Source organism: Vulpes vulpes, chromosome 4 (assembly GCF_048418805.1).
Source record: "Vulpes vulpes isolate BD-2025 chromosome 4, VulVul3, whole genome shotgun sequence".
Lineage (NCBI taxonomy): Eukaryota > Metazoa > Chordata > Mammalia > Carnivora > Canidae > Vulpes > Vulpes vulpes.
The window spans coordinates 35,362,886-35,380,753 of NC_132783.1; the positions used below are offsets into that span (position 1 = coordinate 35,362,886).

At 39.7% G+C, this 17,868-nt stretch overlaps 1 protein-coding gene across 5 annotated transcripts in view; it reads left to right on the forward strand.

Annotated features, from left to right (window-relative positions):
* Window positions 1–17,499, forward strand: part of ELOVL6 (ELOVL fatty acid elongase 6) — a 139,062-nt gene extending 121,563 nt beyond the window's left edge. For all 5 annotated transcript variants that reach the window (XM_072755479.1, XM_026017579.2, XM_072755478.1 and 2 more), the window contains 2 exons: window positions 7,365–7,516; window positions 14,486–17,499. In XM_072755479.1, coding sequence (XP_072611580.1) covers window positions 7,365–7,516; window positions 14,486–14,910 — 577 coding nt within the window. In that variant the 3' untranslated portion in view covers window positions 14,911–17,499. The remainder of the gene's footprint in view (window positions 1–7,364; window positions 7,517–14,485) is intronic.
* The last annotated feature ends 369 nt before the right edge of the window (window positions 17,500–17,868 follow it).

A 17,868-nucleotide genomic window follows, 5' to 3' on the forward strand; every position in this document is an offset into this window, starting at 1 on the left:
AAATTGTACCTTCCTCTACTTGTTAAAGAGTAGGGGAAGTAAATTATCAAAAACTACAATGTATATTCCCATTTAACTGATGATATATTGGGCAAAAAAAGTGTACATCTTGTTGGTTTGTTATATTATTATTAGAAAATGTACTTTTAACCTATTCTAAATATTAGACCAAACTTTAAGTAGACATTCTCTATTAAAGATACCTGTCATCAGGTGTGGAAAAGCTTTAGAAGCCAGATTGCACTTTGTCTAAATAAATAAGTAAATAAATAAATAAATAAAAGGATGATGTGACATGGAGATGCCATTATTCCACAACACAAGCACTGTGTTAACTGTATTTACTCTGAAATAGAAAGGCATTAGAATGCATTGTGGGGTTGTTGTTAATTTGCTTTAACCTCTTCTGGGATCATTGAATATTCTACTACTCTGAAAACTGTCAGAGTCTATGACAAATGGTAATTCAGGTTTCGATATCAGGAAAATCAGTGACCTCTCCTATGTTTGTAGAGTTGCTACTGTTGGATCAACTGTTGCCATGTTCTGACATCTGACAAAATCTCACACTTTTTTTTTTCCTTTTTCTGATTATAGGATACAAGTATAATAAAACATTTTCATTGCCCAATCCTAAAAGTAATTACACCTTTGGTTGTTGAGTTAGCAGGGTGAGGGGTTCAGGTGGTTGGCACTTTAGAATAAAAATCTTTCAGACTCTTTGTTTGGATTCCAAAATCCCTTGCATGTAAGTGGAGGCCCAATAAGAGAACAGCGTAAAACTAAGCTTCTCTACCATTGATGTTCAAGCTGAAATAATTGAAAGGATTATTGATGATTATACCTAAGAGTCCTTCTACCCAGAGCAGAATTCTGGAATTCTGTGATTATTATTGGGATTATTCAGAATATCCACTTGGGATGGCAGTAAAATTGGAAGACTGGAATACAGTTATTCCAGCTTCTCTCAAGTTGATAAATGATTAGGCCTCATGGTAAAAGCCGGGGTTTGAAAAAAATTTGCCATGTCTCTCACTTTTTTTTTTTCTCTCACTTTTTTTTAAGAAAGATCTCCAATACTTCCCTTGTGAAGGGAAAAAAACTAATAAAACCTGAAAATGAGAACTTGTTTTCCAAACTTTTACTCTAAACATTTCAACATGTGTGTAATGTAGCATATTATGTGTCTAAAGAAGAATCCAACCGGATATACATGTATTGCCTCCCAGTGTTTCCCACTAGTCTCAATGGCCATGTGTATGGGCTGGCTGGTTAGGGATTAGTGTTTTATCTCAACTTCACACTAAAAAGTTTCTATAAAGCCTTGCAAGCTAGGACAATTGTGATTGTTTATTAATTACATTAGTTGTAGCTAAGCACACATTTAAATTTTTTTCCAATTGTCAATCTAATACATGCTTGTTTTAAAACAGTCGAGCAAAGGAGAAATGTATGTATAGTGTAAGAGAGAAGGCTCCTTCCCTCTTCCACTCTGATTACCACAATTTACAGTCCAATAGGCATTCTTGGTATTTCCTTGAGTGCATGCCATGGCAAATGGCTAATGATGAAGAAGCAGACTTCTTCTGGACTAATGTAGAACATTTGTTTGAGAAGAAGCACCTTAGTTAATAAGGGCCATGCTTTCTTCCAGATCTTGCTGGCTTTGTGCCTACCGTAGCTGAAAAACAGCAGAAACATCCACTTCTCCCTTCACCATGCTTTCTCCTAGTCCAATATCTGTTAACAATCAAAACTGGACTACAACAAGAAAAATTAATGTGTTTCTTGGGGCACCTGGGTGGCTCAGTGGTTGAGCATCTGCCGTTGGTTCAGGGCATGATCCCAGGGTCCCAGGATCGAGTTCTGCATCAGGCTCCCCAAAGGGAGCCTGCTTTTCCCTATGCATATGTTTCTGTGTCTTTCATGAATAAATAAATAAAATATTTTTAAAATATATATATTTCTTAATAAAAAATGCCAGTGTAACCTTAGAGCTGGAATAGACATGCAGTATTGCACTAATCTGCCCTCACTAAATATGATGGCCCAGACTCTCAGCCTCTTTGAGGTCCTAGATTTAGAATAATCTTTATCATCTGATTGAAAAAAATTTTACATGAACCAGAGGCCTTTTCCATAAAGAAAAAGATGTTCTCCTTTAAGATGTTCTGTGGAAAATGCATATTTCACATCCTATTGTGAACTTGCTGGCTGTCATTTGTTTTGTGCAAAGTTGGCTCATGGAATGAAACCCCTTGACAGTAAACACTTTCTACAAAAGGCTTAATGATGTGAACAGTCATCAGTGCAAATCAAATTCTCTGTCTATATATTTTCTTCACTTTCAGTTAGGGCTAATTAGCTTTGACCTCTCTCACTTAACACAGTGAGATTAGATAGGTAAAAGTGCTTTTCCAAATTGAAGGACAGACCAAGTAAAGTGGCATTAATAATAATGATAAATAGTAATAAAGTAATAATATAATAAAAACCATTTTATTCAGCACCTAGAAATCAGAGGCTCTATGCTAACTAAAGACCTTACTTATCTTGTCCTACAAGATTCATAGAACTGCTATGCACACTAGACACTATTAACATTTCAGATGAATAAAGACTTACAGAAGTTAGTTTGCTCAGTCATAAAATGAGCAAGTGAGAGCACTGTGTGACTAGAATTTGCAGCCCTCATTTGTCAGAATGGTTTAGTGGTTGAGAGTGTTGGTGCCCAGACCAGGCATGGCCAGAAAGAGTGTCAAGATTGATCAGAAATATCTGCCACGAGTATAAGCAAGGACAAGACTGCAAGTAGCAGAACATAAGCTGCATATTTGCCTTTTACATAACACTGTCTCTCAAGATGATGTAACTTCAGGGGCGTCTGGCTGGCTCAGTTGGTAGAGCATGCAACTCTTGATCTCAGGGTCGTGAGCCCCACATTGGTGTTGAGATCACTTAAATAAGTGAATTAATTAAAGAAAAAAAGATGATGTAACTTAAGAAGAAAATGTCTCCTGACCTAAAGTATATTTTGGTAAAGTATCATAGCCTAACGGCCCATGCCTAGTTAGAATAAGAAGCCACATGGTTCCAAAGTATACCATGACTGAGATGTACCAGGGGCAGAGCTACTGGCTTCTCACAGATGACAATCATCCCTTTGGCTAAGTAGCTCCCTGATGGCTCCCCGGCAGGAGCATTGTCACATCACAACAAAGCGCCTTTGCCCACAGACACACAGGCCCGATGGCTGGCACTGACGGTTTCCCTGAAAAATGCACTGTCCTCTGTTCTGAGTCGGCCTTATTGTTCAGAGCTTAGGGAGTGAGGCTTATGTCCAGATATGGGGCAATAATATGTGATATACATTTGTTGCCAGCAATATTGTGGCAACATCATATCTAAATTTTTAATTCTGCGGTGCTCTGATGACCTCCTTGTACCCTGAGCTCCAAACTTCAAACACCTATTTGTCTCTAAGTCAAATACCACTTCATCTGAAGTCTTCAGGTACCACCACCACCACCAGCCAGAGTAAGCTTATTGATTCTTATCACCCTGGCACCAGGGACATTGCCAATAAATATTTAACAGCTGAAAGAATAAATTAAAACTGTGCCAATACTTAAGAAATCGGGTGTAGGGACACCTGGGTGGCTCAGAGGCTGAGCGTCTGCCTTCGACTCAGGGCGTGATCCCGGGATCTGGGATCAAGTCCTGCATCAGGCTCCCTGCATGGAGCCTGCTTCTCCTTCTGCCTATGCCTCTGCCTCTGTGTCTCTCATGAATAAATAAAATCTTTAAAAAAAGAGAGAGAAAGAAATCAGGTATAAACTGCAACGATTTTTGAGACTCAAGAAGATTAAAGGACAGTGACTATTCCAGAGGCACAGTCTACTCTGATCATGTGTAAAGCACAGAGTCTAGCAGCAAAACACAGTAGAGGAGAGGCTCTACCTGCTGTGTACAGTGGGCTGGCGTTAGCTCTGGGTGTTTTTTGTTTGTTTGTTTTGTTTTGTTTTTGAGCTTAAACTCTGCTCCTTTAGTGAAGAGATTTTCTTATCCATTTCAGTCTTTGAAGATCATTCAACAACAGTGATGGATGTGATTTATTGATAAATTGGTTACTAACGAAGATGAGTTTTTACACTATTTCCTTACAATTAGCTAGTTCACAGAATGAAGAAAACAAAAAACAAAAGCGACACCCCAATCTTTAACGCCTGAACAGAACGTTCCCCTTCCACTTACCTGAAAATATAAAACTATAAATGACCATGTATGGAGCTGTACCATTAAATTTACTTAGTGGTTCTGTTTTTTTACTGAGAATTGTACTTATTTACTTTGAAAAAATGAGAAAATTGTCATTTTGAAATCAGAACCACTAACATTGGAGGCAACAAACTAAAAAAAAAAAAAAAAACAAATGGCTAAAAATAACTCTGTTGTAAAAGTACAATTTATAATATCACATACTTCAGACAATATGCTAATGGTTCAGAAAAGTCCTAGACCAGGGGCTAATGAGCAGAGAGTGATATATACTGAAAGTTGTGTCACTTGTGTGTTTCTCTGCTTTGGGCTTATTCAAAAGTCATTGACTTATTTCCTTCCCACTGGTTTATGGAAAGCAGATAACTTATGTAGTAAGTAGCTGACCAGCAGTATTTTGACTTAGATGCATTGCATAGCCACAAAATGTTAACTAGTGTTCAAAGGTCTACTGAAAATCAGATCTTGTGTGTTGTGTTTCCTGGAGTGCAAGTAATTGAAAGCAGAAGCCCAAACGCTTGTACGATAAAAAAGGTTTATCAAAACCAAGAAGCCTTGCAATAGGGTCATTGAAAGATTGGTTAACTCCATAGCTTGGTCACATTTTGCAGGAATACTTTGCCATCCTCTCTGAGTTAGTTTTGTCCACATGGTAGCCCCCTCCTGTTGGGAGATGGCTGCTTCAGTTCCAGGCAATACGTAGTAAAGAGCAAGGAAACCTTCCCCAAAGGTGCGCAACAGCCCAGTCCTCATGTCACGTTGGCCAGAAGGGGGTCAGTGCCCACCCCTAACACATCACTGGCAAGGGAAATAGGATTACTATAACTTGCTGAAGTATTTAGGATTTACTCCTAAATTGAAGATAATGTCACCTTCCTTAGGAGAATTATGAATTGAGAGAAACTGAACAAAATCAGGATTCTTTTAAAATGGAGACAGAGGAAGGACTTGGCTCTTGGAGGCAATCAACAGGGTCTGCTACTTATGCTCAGTGGAGATGCGACATCCATATTTCCATGTTACCTTCATAGCAGCACTAAGGGTCCAATGTGCCAAGTACCTTAACTTGGTAATGGTGGCAACTTTTCATATTACAATTTAGCCATCATCCGACGAGGTAGACAACACATAAAAAATTAATTCCAGTAAGACAGAAAAATCTCCATTACCTGACTTTACCAATGAAATCCAGTTCTCCGCTCTTCAGTTAGGACAGTTTATTGACTATAAAAGACACAGGTCATTCCACTAGGAGGGGACATTTCTTTGAGATAAAGTGAGAAGGAACAGCCTTCAGAAAAGCTCCCTGGGAGGACATATATGCAAAGTTCCTAAGGCAGGAAACAGAACGGAATAAGAAGGTGCTAGAATGATTGGCTTGCACTGAGCAGGAAGAGAATAGCAGGTGCAAAGGGTGGAGACTGAGGACAGAGAAGCCATTCAGAACTTTGTAGGTCCTATTAAGGAGTTGGGGGGGGGGGGGCGGTTCTTATTCTGTAGGCATCGGGAAGCTACTAAAGGATTAAATAGGATCTACAACTGTAAAGTGACACCAAAAATCCTATGCAGGATCATTTTATATGTTGGAAAGAGTAACTCCATTTAATGTAGGCTGTGCATCACTTGAGAAACTACTTACAAAGTCCCAACTTAATAAACAGTTGCCAGGAATGCAACTTTATTACCTTGGTTTTATGGAAAGTCGATCTTTAGTTCTGGTTGGTGGATGCATGTGTGTGGACCCCATGGCCCTAGTAAATGACTTTTTTTTTTAAGATGTTATTTATTTATTCGTGAAAGACACAGAGAGAAAGAGAGGCAGAGACACAGGCAGAGGGAGAAGCAGGCCCCATGCAGGGAGCCCGATGTGGGACTCGATCCCCGGTCTCCAGGATCAGGATCACGCCCTGGGCTGAACCACCCCAGGCGTCCCTAAATGACTTATTCTGAAGCAACTCTTAAGAAATGTTAAATAAACAATAATGCCTCTGAAGAGAGACGAAAACTCCTGGTCCCAATTTGGTGAGGCTGCTGCACATTGCAACAGCTGTTTACTGGTTAATCTCCTAACTGACTTAGACCCTTGAAGGGATGCTGCCAGAAGAAGGATGGCCAAGGACGGCTCCCCACGAGGTCAGCCAACTTTGTTTCGAGTCATGAGCGTGGTCTGCGTGCTCTAGGACATATGCCTAGGGGATCACTCCGGAATGGAGACTGCTTGTTCCAGCTGCAAAGCTCTCTCACACTCCAGGTTGCGTTATTGAGCTCAACACATTTCTGAGCTCTCTTGTTTCCTTGGCAGTTCCTTGATAAAAAAGCCATAAGTCAGTTTACTTTTCAACGATCTTTGAGTACCTTGCCTGTGCGGAGGCAAACACGAGATGGGACTTGGAAGAGCAGGGTTCGAACAGTGTTGGTATGTGGTTACACTAGTAGGAGGAGTGAACTTGAGTGGAGAGCTAGCTTCTCCTGCTGGCTTCCGGGAGAGAGATGGATCAGAGAGTATAAGGGGGGAACCGATGATGGTTGTGGTTTAGAGGCTCCTGCACGGGTCCAAAAGGATAGGTAGCTGAGGAGGTCTACGCTGATAAGGCCAGTCCAAATGTAAAGGAAGAGTTGGCTGAGAGAAACAAACAGGTATTCAGGCAATCAAGCTGGGAGCAGGGCGGGGGGGTGGGGGGTGCTTCGAAAATGATTAGACATAGGACAGACTTGAGATCGTTCCAAGAGTTTTCAGCCAATCCCATCTCATCCCTAAGGGAGAGTTCTCAAGCTGAAGCGTAAAGGTCACTAACTTCTTCATTCGATCCTGCCCTGAATCCATTCTGCTTTGCCGTGACCTCTTTTTGGTACATCGTTGGGGAGCAAGGAGCACCGTGTATGGATGGTCTTCAGAATAAAACACTGAGAAGTTTTGTTGCTCTTGTTTACAAAACATTTGATGATGCTTCTGGATCAATGCAAATGAATATGAATCATCTGTATATCTCTTTCCCATCAGTGGCAGACAGTCTTCTAAGTATGGGTAATGTCAGAAATGAAGTTTTTTTCCTGAATGTTGTTTCTTTTCTCTTTTCATTATGAAGTATATTCGGTGCTCTTCGAACTGGTGCTTATATGGTGTACATTCTGATGACCAAAGGCCTGAAGCAGTCAGTTTGTGACCAGAGTTTTTACAATGGACCTGTCAGCAAATTCTGGGCTTATGCATTTGTGCTAAGCAAAGCACCCGAACTAGGTGAGTGTCTTCTCTCCTTCCGTTTCCACCCCCTGCCCCCCTTGGTTGCTACACACCCATGGTATTTATTTTGAAACGAACAAAGAAACAATTTGAAGGTCCTGTGTTGTTGGTTGCAGGAAAGTTATAATTAATGAATTTCAGTGCTTGATTAACTTTTTCACAGTCTTAAAAAAAAAAAAAAAAAACTTTTTCACAGTCTTTTTCTCTCCTCTCCTCCTCTCCGTCTTGACAGTTGTACATCGTGTATATAAAGAGCAAAATAGTTTACAGAAGCATGTGGACTTCCAGGCACTACTGAAAATACCCTTCCAGGGGCATATGTAATCTACACAGTCCCTTCTGTCCGGCACACCGACGGCTGTGCTAAAATGAGAATATGGAGGAGAATTCATTCGCAATGCAGCTCTCTCCCAGTCCCACGTGGAAACAGTCTTTCACCCCAGCCTTAGGATTCAGACGAGGAGACTAGGCTTTCCGTTTGGGTGTCCTCATGTTCTAATTAACAAATGCTAAGGGCTGGTTTCTGGTGTTGTTTGATTTGAATCATCGAAGAGATGGGCCTTGGAGAAGAGGAGTATGGCTCTCCTTCTAGAACTGAATAAAAAATCCTGGCTATGTACATAGATTCCTAAGGTTTTTCCTTTAGCCCTTTAATGGTTTTGAATATGAGTGTGGTTCAGGTTCATGCAAACAGTGGCAAATTAGTGGCAGGGATGTGATATGAATGTGGTTCACCAGGAAAACATCTTTATTGCTGGAGAAAGGGATCTGCTGGTGATCATAAACTCTGGGTTCATTCATGAGCAGTACTGGCCGGCATCTCACAAACTCGTATATATCCTTAGGGAACACCTATTGATTCTCTGAGTTTTTAAAATTTTTATTGGGAATTAAGAATTGTATTATTTAGTTCAAAAGACTTATAGATTGTGTTCCCTCTCCTCTTTCTCCTAAAAAGGGGGTTAGAGGTTGTACTTTCCTTATAAGCCACATACAATACAAACTATCCACAGTCTTTCTTTATAAGGTATCTTTAGTTCATGTCCTGTGTCACTTCACAAAGGATATGACATTTCTCCGATATGGAGGTTGGCAACCTATCCACTTTCTACCAGCTGTTGTACACCTGCTGCCTACAAAGAGCGGGCAGTTGGTTTGACCATTGTTTTCCCAAGTCAAAGTCAAGGGAAGAGCAGCAGAGGAAGACTTCGGAAAACCTTTGCTAAGAGGAGCAAAGGAAATGGTTCCTCTACAGTCCAAAATAACTAGATCACTGTTGTGTGTGCACGTGTGCACACACACAGCCCATGAAAGCAGACTTAGATTGAAATGCATTTGTAAGGATGTAGTCATTCATTCACTTAACATATTTAAACCCCTACAATAGGCATTTAATAGGGGCTAGGATGGAATGTCTAATTCCTCTAAAAAAGATTTAGGATATGAATTGTATGAGCCAGGCCCCAGGAGGCTATTTTTCCTATTTGAATTGAGAGCACAAGCTGCCAAATTTTAGGCTAGAAAAATGTTTTTTAAACTTGGAGCTACAGACAGTGCCTAAGACAGATGTGTTTTTAGGAATTTCAGAATTCTATGGGAACATTTAAATTCTGTGTTTTCATTTATAGATGGAACAAAAGACCGTCTTGCCAGATATATTTCTTTCATAATGATTCTTTAGATTCATAGCGTTTCTGAATCAGATTACTTTTTCTCAAACTGTTGGTCTGAGAATGTGAGCATGTATTCTCATGTATTCTATTGGGGTTTTATGACATTTTCTTTAAAATTCATGCATTATTAATGTTTGAGAATTATTCACTATGAGAAATATCACCTCTCTCTGACTTTTCATTTTTGCTGTATAATAAGTATCTTTATTATACTCCTCATCTTTTTTGATACAGTACTGATTACAGATGCATGAATACAATAAAGGCATGAAACATGTGACTCCCCCTACAGGCCACCACTGAACACTTTCACAATTTCTATGTTACTACTGTCAACAGTTTTGAAAAAAATTAGCAATGGTGCCTCTCTGCTTTTGGCCCTTAAAACCTTAAATCGCAAAAGAGGAACCTCTCATACTTTGCTTCTAGAAATCCTTTTCCTTGCAAGGGCTGCTTGTCTGTGCTCTGAATTTCATCCAGTTGTATTTGAGGGACTTGAAACTAAAATAATCCCTTTTACCTTTAGAATGATTTCTTCAAGAGCCACCTCAACCTATTCATAGTGGTCATTTTTCTTCAAAGACATGAGTAGACCTGTACTGTCTGTCCTCCTATCTTCTGTTCCAGATTGACATCAAAGTTTTAGGATGGCGGACAGAGTTAGGATTTCCAGATATGAGCCATTAGTGAAACCCTTAGAGATATTTGGGCTGTTGTCCTCTGTCTTGTTAGAGTGTTGGTCTGGATCCTGCTAATTAATCACCTGTCTTAATTTAATCAAGATCCAGACATGCCACTCCTTTCTGCCCCAATGTTGACATTATAGTTGAACACAATTCTATTCCCTCTTGAGCCCAGAAGGAACTGTTCTGTGGTCCCTTGTGCCATTATTCTGATAATCCCTTTCCCTAAGAAGCCTCACTCACCATAGTGGTTTGTAGGTTGGATATCAAACAATCCATTTCTTCACAGTTAAAATAAAAGGATTGAGGTGTTGACAATGAGCTAAAGAGTTGGAAAAAAAATAAAATCCTAAACTTGATCTAGTTCTTTAATGAGGCTAGTGATATTCTTTATGTGGTTTCAGATTCATTATGTGGTTTCAGATTATTTTCATGGTCAGAGTATCCTTTCTTCAATTTTAAGATATGCCTATTTTCTTTCAAGTATTCTGGAGCTTATTGACGATGGCATTCCCAAACTAAACCGCTGAATCAAAATAGATCCAAAAATCAGGGCCATTTGAGTGCTTCAGAGATAACCAGCCCCTAGCCCTAACTTAGCGAACACATTTTCTTGGATGCCTTTTTGTTCATTTTGGAAGTAAAATCCCTTTTCAGTCTTTTCACTCCTAGAAGACATTGCTGCTACTATTTAATTAAGAAAGATCTACCCACTTGGATTATTGAGAACTTTTCTTATTTTTAGGTCCTAAGTTCTGTTTTACAATACTCTAAGATTCTAGACTCCCTTCTGTACAGCAGAAAGAGAAGGTTCTCTTGAGAAGGAATAGTTGTTCTGTGTTCAATACCAAAACTCTATTTTCCCATCAAAATCTGCATGCCTGCAGTTTTCACTATACTTTTTTGTGGGAGGGGGGCAGACAAAATACACATAACATTTACCATTTCTAATTGTACAGGATTGTGTTATTAAGAACACTTGCATTATTGCACAATCAACACCATCATGCTTCTCTAGCACTTTTTCATCTTCTCCACTGACACTACCCATAAAACGCTATCACCATTCCTCCTTCACTGAACTCTTTAATAGCAAGAAGAGCTTTCTGTTTCAGCAGAAAACAATGAGCTCATTTCAGTGAATTATAGAGTTACGATCCATTAGAACAAATGAGAAGAGAACCACCAACCTGCTTTGTGTGCCAAAATCTTTGCGCGCCTACTGTTTGAATCATATTAAAACCTGCTGAGATTTGCTTTTGTTAATACTTGGAAACATCTGCTCTGAGTCTAGGTCCTTGCTCAGTTGAGCTTGTCATTGTTTTTGAAACTCTGACTCAGCAGAGCTCCAGCTAACTCTGCGAAGAGGGGCACTGCCATCTATGACAAACCACACATAGTGGGCTCCCCCGCCTCTTGGTTACTGTGAGTGCCATGGGGATTTCTAAATGCTGATTGACTTCTCCAAAGTGGCACAGACATCTGTACTTAACAGGGACATGGACTAGAGGTACATAGTTTAAGAGGGACACTTGGACTGCGAATACCATGTTCTCCCTGCCCACTGGCTCTTGGCCGAAAAAGGCTGAATCAAAAGTTAGAGAGACTGGGGTAAAGAAAACATGAACCAGCGGTCACTAAAATACGTGACGTGGCCGAATCGTTCAAGAGTCAAAAGTCCCACTGCTTATTGTTGGTCAACATTCTTCCCATAATGCCAACCAGACCTTTGACCAAGAAAGATTGGTTGGCCAACATCAAATACACAGTCCCTATCTTTGGTTTGCATTTCTAGGTCGTTTAGTAGCTTTTGGCAGGCCTGTAAATACATATCTTGGTATGACTGGCTCATGACAAATCAAGTGCAATATTATGCAGTTTCCCCAGAAGAAAAATAATGTATAACTTCCAGGGTTGTGTGACTGATGCATCTCGGCTGCAATATTAAGAACAACAACAAACAACATAGGAGGTCTTAAGAGGCCCTTCTGGAACCTCACCAGTCTCCCCTTCCCTTACCCAGTGGAAACTACCATTGCCTACATCAACAGCCTTCTTGGGGACAGTAACCTTGATATGGCATTGGAATAGTGGTCCTGAAAGGCTCTAGGGCTATTATTGAAAAATACTCCACCTGCCATCCTGTATGTCTGTTCCAGAAAAAAATTCTTAAAGGAACTCAAAGATCTCATGTTTTAAAGATCTTATAACATCGGGGCCCCTAGTTGGCTCAGTCGATTAAGTGTCCAACTCTTAGTTTCAGCACAGGTAATGATCTCAGGGTTGTGAGATCAAACTGTATGTCAGTATCTGTGCTCAGCATGAGTCTGCTTGAGTTTCTCTTTCCCTTTCTTTCTGCCCCTACCCCCCCTTATTCTCTCTCTTTCCCCAAAAATAATAAATCTTCAAAAAAAATGATGCCATGACATGTCCTTCACCTCCAGCTCCCTCATATTAAATGGAAAGGCCTAATGTGTCTCATTCATGCTGCCTCTTCATGAGATCTGAGACTGCCTACTCAGGCCAACAGGAAAAACACAATACAAGTTTCAATACCAGCATTATACGTTCCGCCTTTCATTCCAGGTTAGCCCATTCTAATAGGTGTGTCTTTTGTTCCCTATTACTCTTCTCACACTCAAATTGTTCTTTAGACAATAAAGTTTTAATGTAAGGGTGATGATTAAGGTAAAATTAAATCTAAAGAATTAGAAAGGATAAGAGACTTATTTCTCTATAGCAGATAACTTAATACAATGCATGTGGATATTGTGTGGCTTATACATTTCATTCTTGCTTAGAGACTCATAAAAAAAATCTCAATTATGAATGACTGAATTTGTTTCATATTGTGTAATTCCTTGGACTTCTACCTTCTTTCCACTGTGAACAAAAGTAGGCTGAAATAATTGTGTCTACATTATAGTTTACTGAGCAAAGGGAGGCACAGAGTAGTAATTACACAGAAATGGTGGCTCTTTGACAGGCACACAAAAATAGCACAGTTGAACACTAAGAAGGTCTCCTGATACCAGTTGTGTCCCTGACGTACACAAGTCAGAGTTACTATCACCATCAATCATGATCAGTCTGTCTGACATTTATAGGCATAATATGTCAGGCATCTCACAAGGGAGAAAAGGAATTCAGAGGAAATTTTATAACAAACATGTTTGGAAATGCAGCAACTGGTGGTAGCTCTCCTTTTCTGTTTTAAACAAATATGAAGTAATAATGTTTAATGATTCAGTAGAGAAACAAATAGCTCCTGCTGAATGGAATGGGGTACCACCTGTGTTATTCCAACCATGTCCATCAGAACTTTAAAAACACTTCCCAAGGCCTCGCACTCCTTGACCTTTCCTAGTGACAAATGTTTTGGGGCATCCATGAAGTATGAGGGATAAGACAAGGATAAGTACTAATTCCCTTTGCGTTTAATTAGATTTCAGAATGAGAAGAGGGACCTGCTAGCTCTCCTTGTTGTACAGAAACGAATTAAGTGTGATTTCACCAAAGGTCCTGAAGGAGATTGGGTTTTCCCATACCTGAGAAGAACACAGAGATAGCAAAGATAATGGAGCATAAGTCCTATTTTTGTCCCCCATGTCTCTTCCTTTTTTCATACTCATTAATGGAATTGTGTTCATGTGTTACTTTGCTTTTTCTTCATCCATTTGTACGTGAGTGTTCTACAGTATATTTTTCTATATCCCTAAGGCTTTTTAGAGACTCATTACATATAAATAGCGTCTACCTACCTGAGCATAATTCTAGCTTCTATAACATAAATTTCCTACCTGAGAAATGGTGGTCTTTTTCTTCAAAAGGACATTGTTAATAAAGATTCCAGAGAGCTTTCTCACAGTTAACTTCACAAAAATGTGTCATTCTCAGTTCTTATCACTCGATTCATTGGTATGAAATACTCAGGTTACTATCTTCAGCAAATATGGTAGAAGGTGACTTTTCTTCTCTTTTTCTATTTTTGCCTTTTGTTTCAATTTCACTTTTCTGACCGCCAAGTGTCTGCCAAGGCTTCACCTTTTACAGGGCGCTCACACAGATAGGTTTTTTAGGGGTAGCTTTCACCATATACCAAAGAAAGAGACTCTAGAGCAGCCTGTGAACCTTTTGCTGGGCACTTGAATTCTAATCTGTTTCTCTTTATTGACAGATGATCTGAGAGAGGTCACTTGAGTCTTCCAGCTAATATTTCCTAAACCTTATTGTCGAGTTAGAAATCGGGTAACGTGATTGCTAATGTCCCTTCTAGGTCAAAGACCGATAAGATTTTGTGTAAAGCCATCGTTCTAAAAGTCACATCTACTGTGTTTTTTCCATGGGCCAAGATGGCACACTGCTTATCTTAGTCCTCAGACAATTCCAAGCTACTGTTGTTCCCTCCATATTACGGAAACTGGAAAACAGTGAGGATAAGTAGCTTGCCCAAGCCCACAGAGCGAGTAGACATCAGTCCAGGATTCTAACCCAGCCCATCTCACTGTCAAGGGCTAGTTCAAGCTGTCTACCTCGTCGTGGAAACATGAATTATCGTTATGTCATGGCTGAGGGGCTCACGTTCGTCTTTTCCCTTCTTTGTCTTTCAGGAGATACAATATTCATTATTCTGAGGAAGCAAAAGCTGATCTTCCTGCACTGGTACCACCACATCACTGTGCTCCTGTACTCCTGGTACTCCTACAAGGACATGGTAGCCGGGGGTGGTTGGTTCATGACCATGAACTACGGCGTGCACGCCGTGATGTACTCTTACTATGCCTTGCGAGCGGCAGGCTTCCGAGTTTCCCGGAAGTTTGCCATGTTCATCACCTTGTCCCAGATCACTCAGATGCTGATGGGCTGTGTCATTAACTACCTGGTCTTCTACTGGATGCAGCATGACCAGTGTCACTCTCACTTTCAGAACATCTTCTGGTCCTCACTCATGTACCTCAGCTACCTTGTGCTCTTCTGTCACTTCTTCTTTGAGGCCTACATCGGCAAGAGGAGGAAAACAACGAAGGCTGAATAGTGTTGGAACTGAGGAGGAAGCCATAGCTCAGGGTCATCAAGAAAAACAATAGACAAAAGAAAATGGCACAAGGAATCACATATGGTGCAGCTAAAACAAAACAAAACACATGAGCAGACACAAAACCCAAGGCAGCTTAGGGATAATAAGGTTGACTTAACCCAGTAAGTTTTATGATCCTTTTTGGGTGAGGACTCACTGAGGACACCTCCGTCTCAAAGGACTGCTGCTGGGGAAACCCCATTCCCTCCTTACCTGTCAGCTCTAGGACAGAGGAGAACAAAAGTGAACCAGAGGCACAGAGAGAAAGAACTAGAAGGTAAACAAAAGCTATTAACACTCTATGGGGAAAACATATGTACTAAGTGTTCTATTTCTCTAAGAATGAAAGAAGTTTGCTTAAGCAACTGTGCCAGCACATACCCACACAATCCTTTCTAATCTTTGTTGACACTAAGCTGGAGCCAATAGAACAGATCAAAATGGAAGAGACACAGGGTGGATATCTAGAACCATAATGCTTTTGCAAAAATTAAAGCCTTTTTAAGAGAGGTTAGTAGCTGTAGCCCCTCTTGAGAAAAGACGTCTTAATCACCTCTCGTGAAAACGGATGTAAACAATTGTATTTCAGCTAAGAGATGGACTGGTGTTTTCTCCCTTCCTAACACAGTCTCGGGCTAGCCAGTTTGCCAGCACCAAACGGGCATGATATTTTTCCAAGGTTCTTTCTGGGAGGATGGAAACAGTGCAGACCAGGTCCTAAAGGGGTGGCTGCAGCTCAGAGCATAATTTCACTGTAATTTCTACTCAGAAATGAGCTGTAAAGAATTTTCCTTGGTTCAGTTGCCCCAGGCTTTCGAACAGAAGAGTAAATACAAAATAGAAAATTTAAAACTCAACCAAATGATTTGAAAATGGATTCTGTACCACCTGTAAAAAGGACCAGCCCCATACCGTTCTTGAGCTGGGAAAAGGAGAGTGGGGAAAGAAGGGAGCCAATCAATCCAACAGACACACTCTGTATACCCCCTCTATTTGTCTTCACATACACACTCATACACACTTCCCAAATGAAACCCTGTTGTACAGTCCATATTTTCTATATTTTTGTGAATCTCAAAAAGAAATCTGCAGGGCTCTTCCTGATATTGGGTGAACACTGTGTTTCCGCATCATCTGCATTTGCTCCCCGAGCAATGCAGAGTTGTGTAAAGTGCCCTCTGCTGGTCAAGTGGAGATACTTCAACAAACACTTCATGGCAAGTTTGGCTGGAACAGTTGACAACAAAGGGCCCCCTATAGACTTATCCTTCAAATTTTAAATGATATTAAAATACTCGTCATATTTTTGGCCAAATCAGAAGATCTTCTTGCTTCAAGTCAGCTTCAGAAATTTTTTTAAAAGGGACTTCTGCTCTGGAACTCAGAAAATCAATTTATTAAGAGCCATATTCTTTAAAAAAGAAAGACAGAAAAGAAAGCTAGATAATATAATATTATCTGTAATACAGTCCTTTACAAGCCAAATAAATGTGTAAACATTCCTAGTATTTCAAAGAAGCAATTATGTAAAATTGTTCAATGTGATATGCTAGTATTCTAATTGGTTAAGTAGCTTCATGATTAGACAAACTAGATGAAACGATTAGCGGCTACACTGCATAGATTATACATGCATCACCACACATACATGCACGCGGATGTGGGGTACACTCAACTTCAAAGCCCAAATGAATAGGAACACATTTTCTGGCTAGCAGAAAAAGAAAACCGTTGTTTATCTTTCTTGCTTTATTTGAGAGTGTACAGTAAAAGGGATTTTTTTCAGATTATTTTTATATTATTTTAGCTTTAATTGTGTTGTCATTCATGAAACAGAGCTGCTCCGCTTCTCTGTCAGAGATGACAAGGGCTTTCTCAGCATCTTGTTTATGTGTGGAATTTAAAAGAATAAAGTTTTATCCCATTCTGTGTGAATGGTTTGAACAATGAACAAAGAATCCATGCAAACCAGGTCATGACTGATAGACCCCAGGGTGGGGGTGGGGCTTTGCGGGGTTGGGAAATTGTCACATCCGTGTTAAACTTTTTGGACAGTCTATGATGTCTTGACATTGGTTCATAGATGTGAAACAATTGATGGAGGGATGTGTTGTGATTATTAGGGCAAAAACTGACACAAGCTAAAAAGATAAATACTGCTATACCAACTACTAGGTTCTTAGGATGCAAATAATGTTTTTGAACTTTGAAACTGTGCAATAAGCTTTTTTTCTTATATAAGAAAATGAGCAGAATAATTCCAATGAGGAAAAGGCCAAATAACAGCTGACTTGAGTTTAATTGAAGGACCAGTTCAAGCTTATCTGGTTGATTTAATTTAATCACTGAATCCATTGATTAATCATTGATCCTTTAATGTGGTTAGAATAAGAGGAAATGAGCATAGACCTTAAATAGACTCTAAATAATGCTTCCAAAGCACTTTTATCTTGATACAGATTCATACTTATGTTCATCTGTGAGAGAACTCAGTATTTTTGTTTACAAGTTGAATGTCTAATAAATAGTTTTTAAATTGGCTACATATATTTAAAGGCTTTTCCAACCTTTCTCATGGGAGGAGAGAAAAACACTTTAAAAATTCTGGTATTACAGGTTTAATACAGTGTTTTTAACATCTCAGCTTAATTGCTTAATTAATTATATGAAGATAGGAGGCTGGACCACTAGCCCATGGCAAATCTCAATCCTACCAGAGACTTGACTGCCACATAGATAATCCTACTGTCAGTTAACATTCCAGAAAAACTTGAGCAGGCAAGTTTTTAGAACTGCCCCCACTATGCTGCAGTAGATTATCTTTCTGTTGGAGATTTTCTACTGCATTTCAATCCCGTTATGGTGAAAACATTTCTGGATTGAAAAAAATATATATAAGTGCATGCAATTTGATCT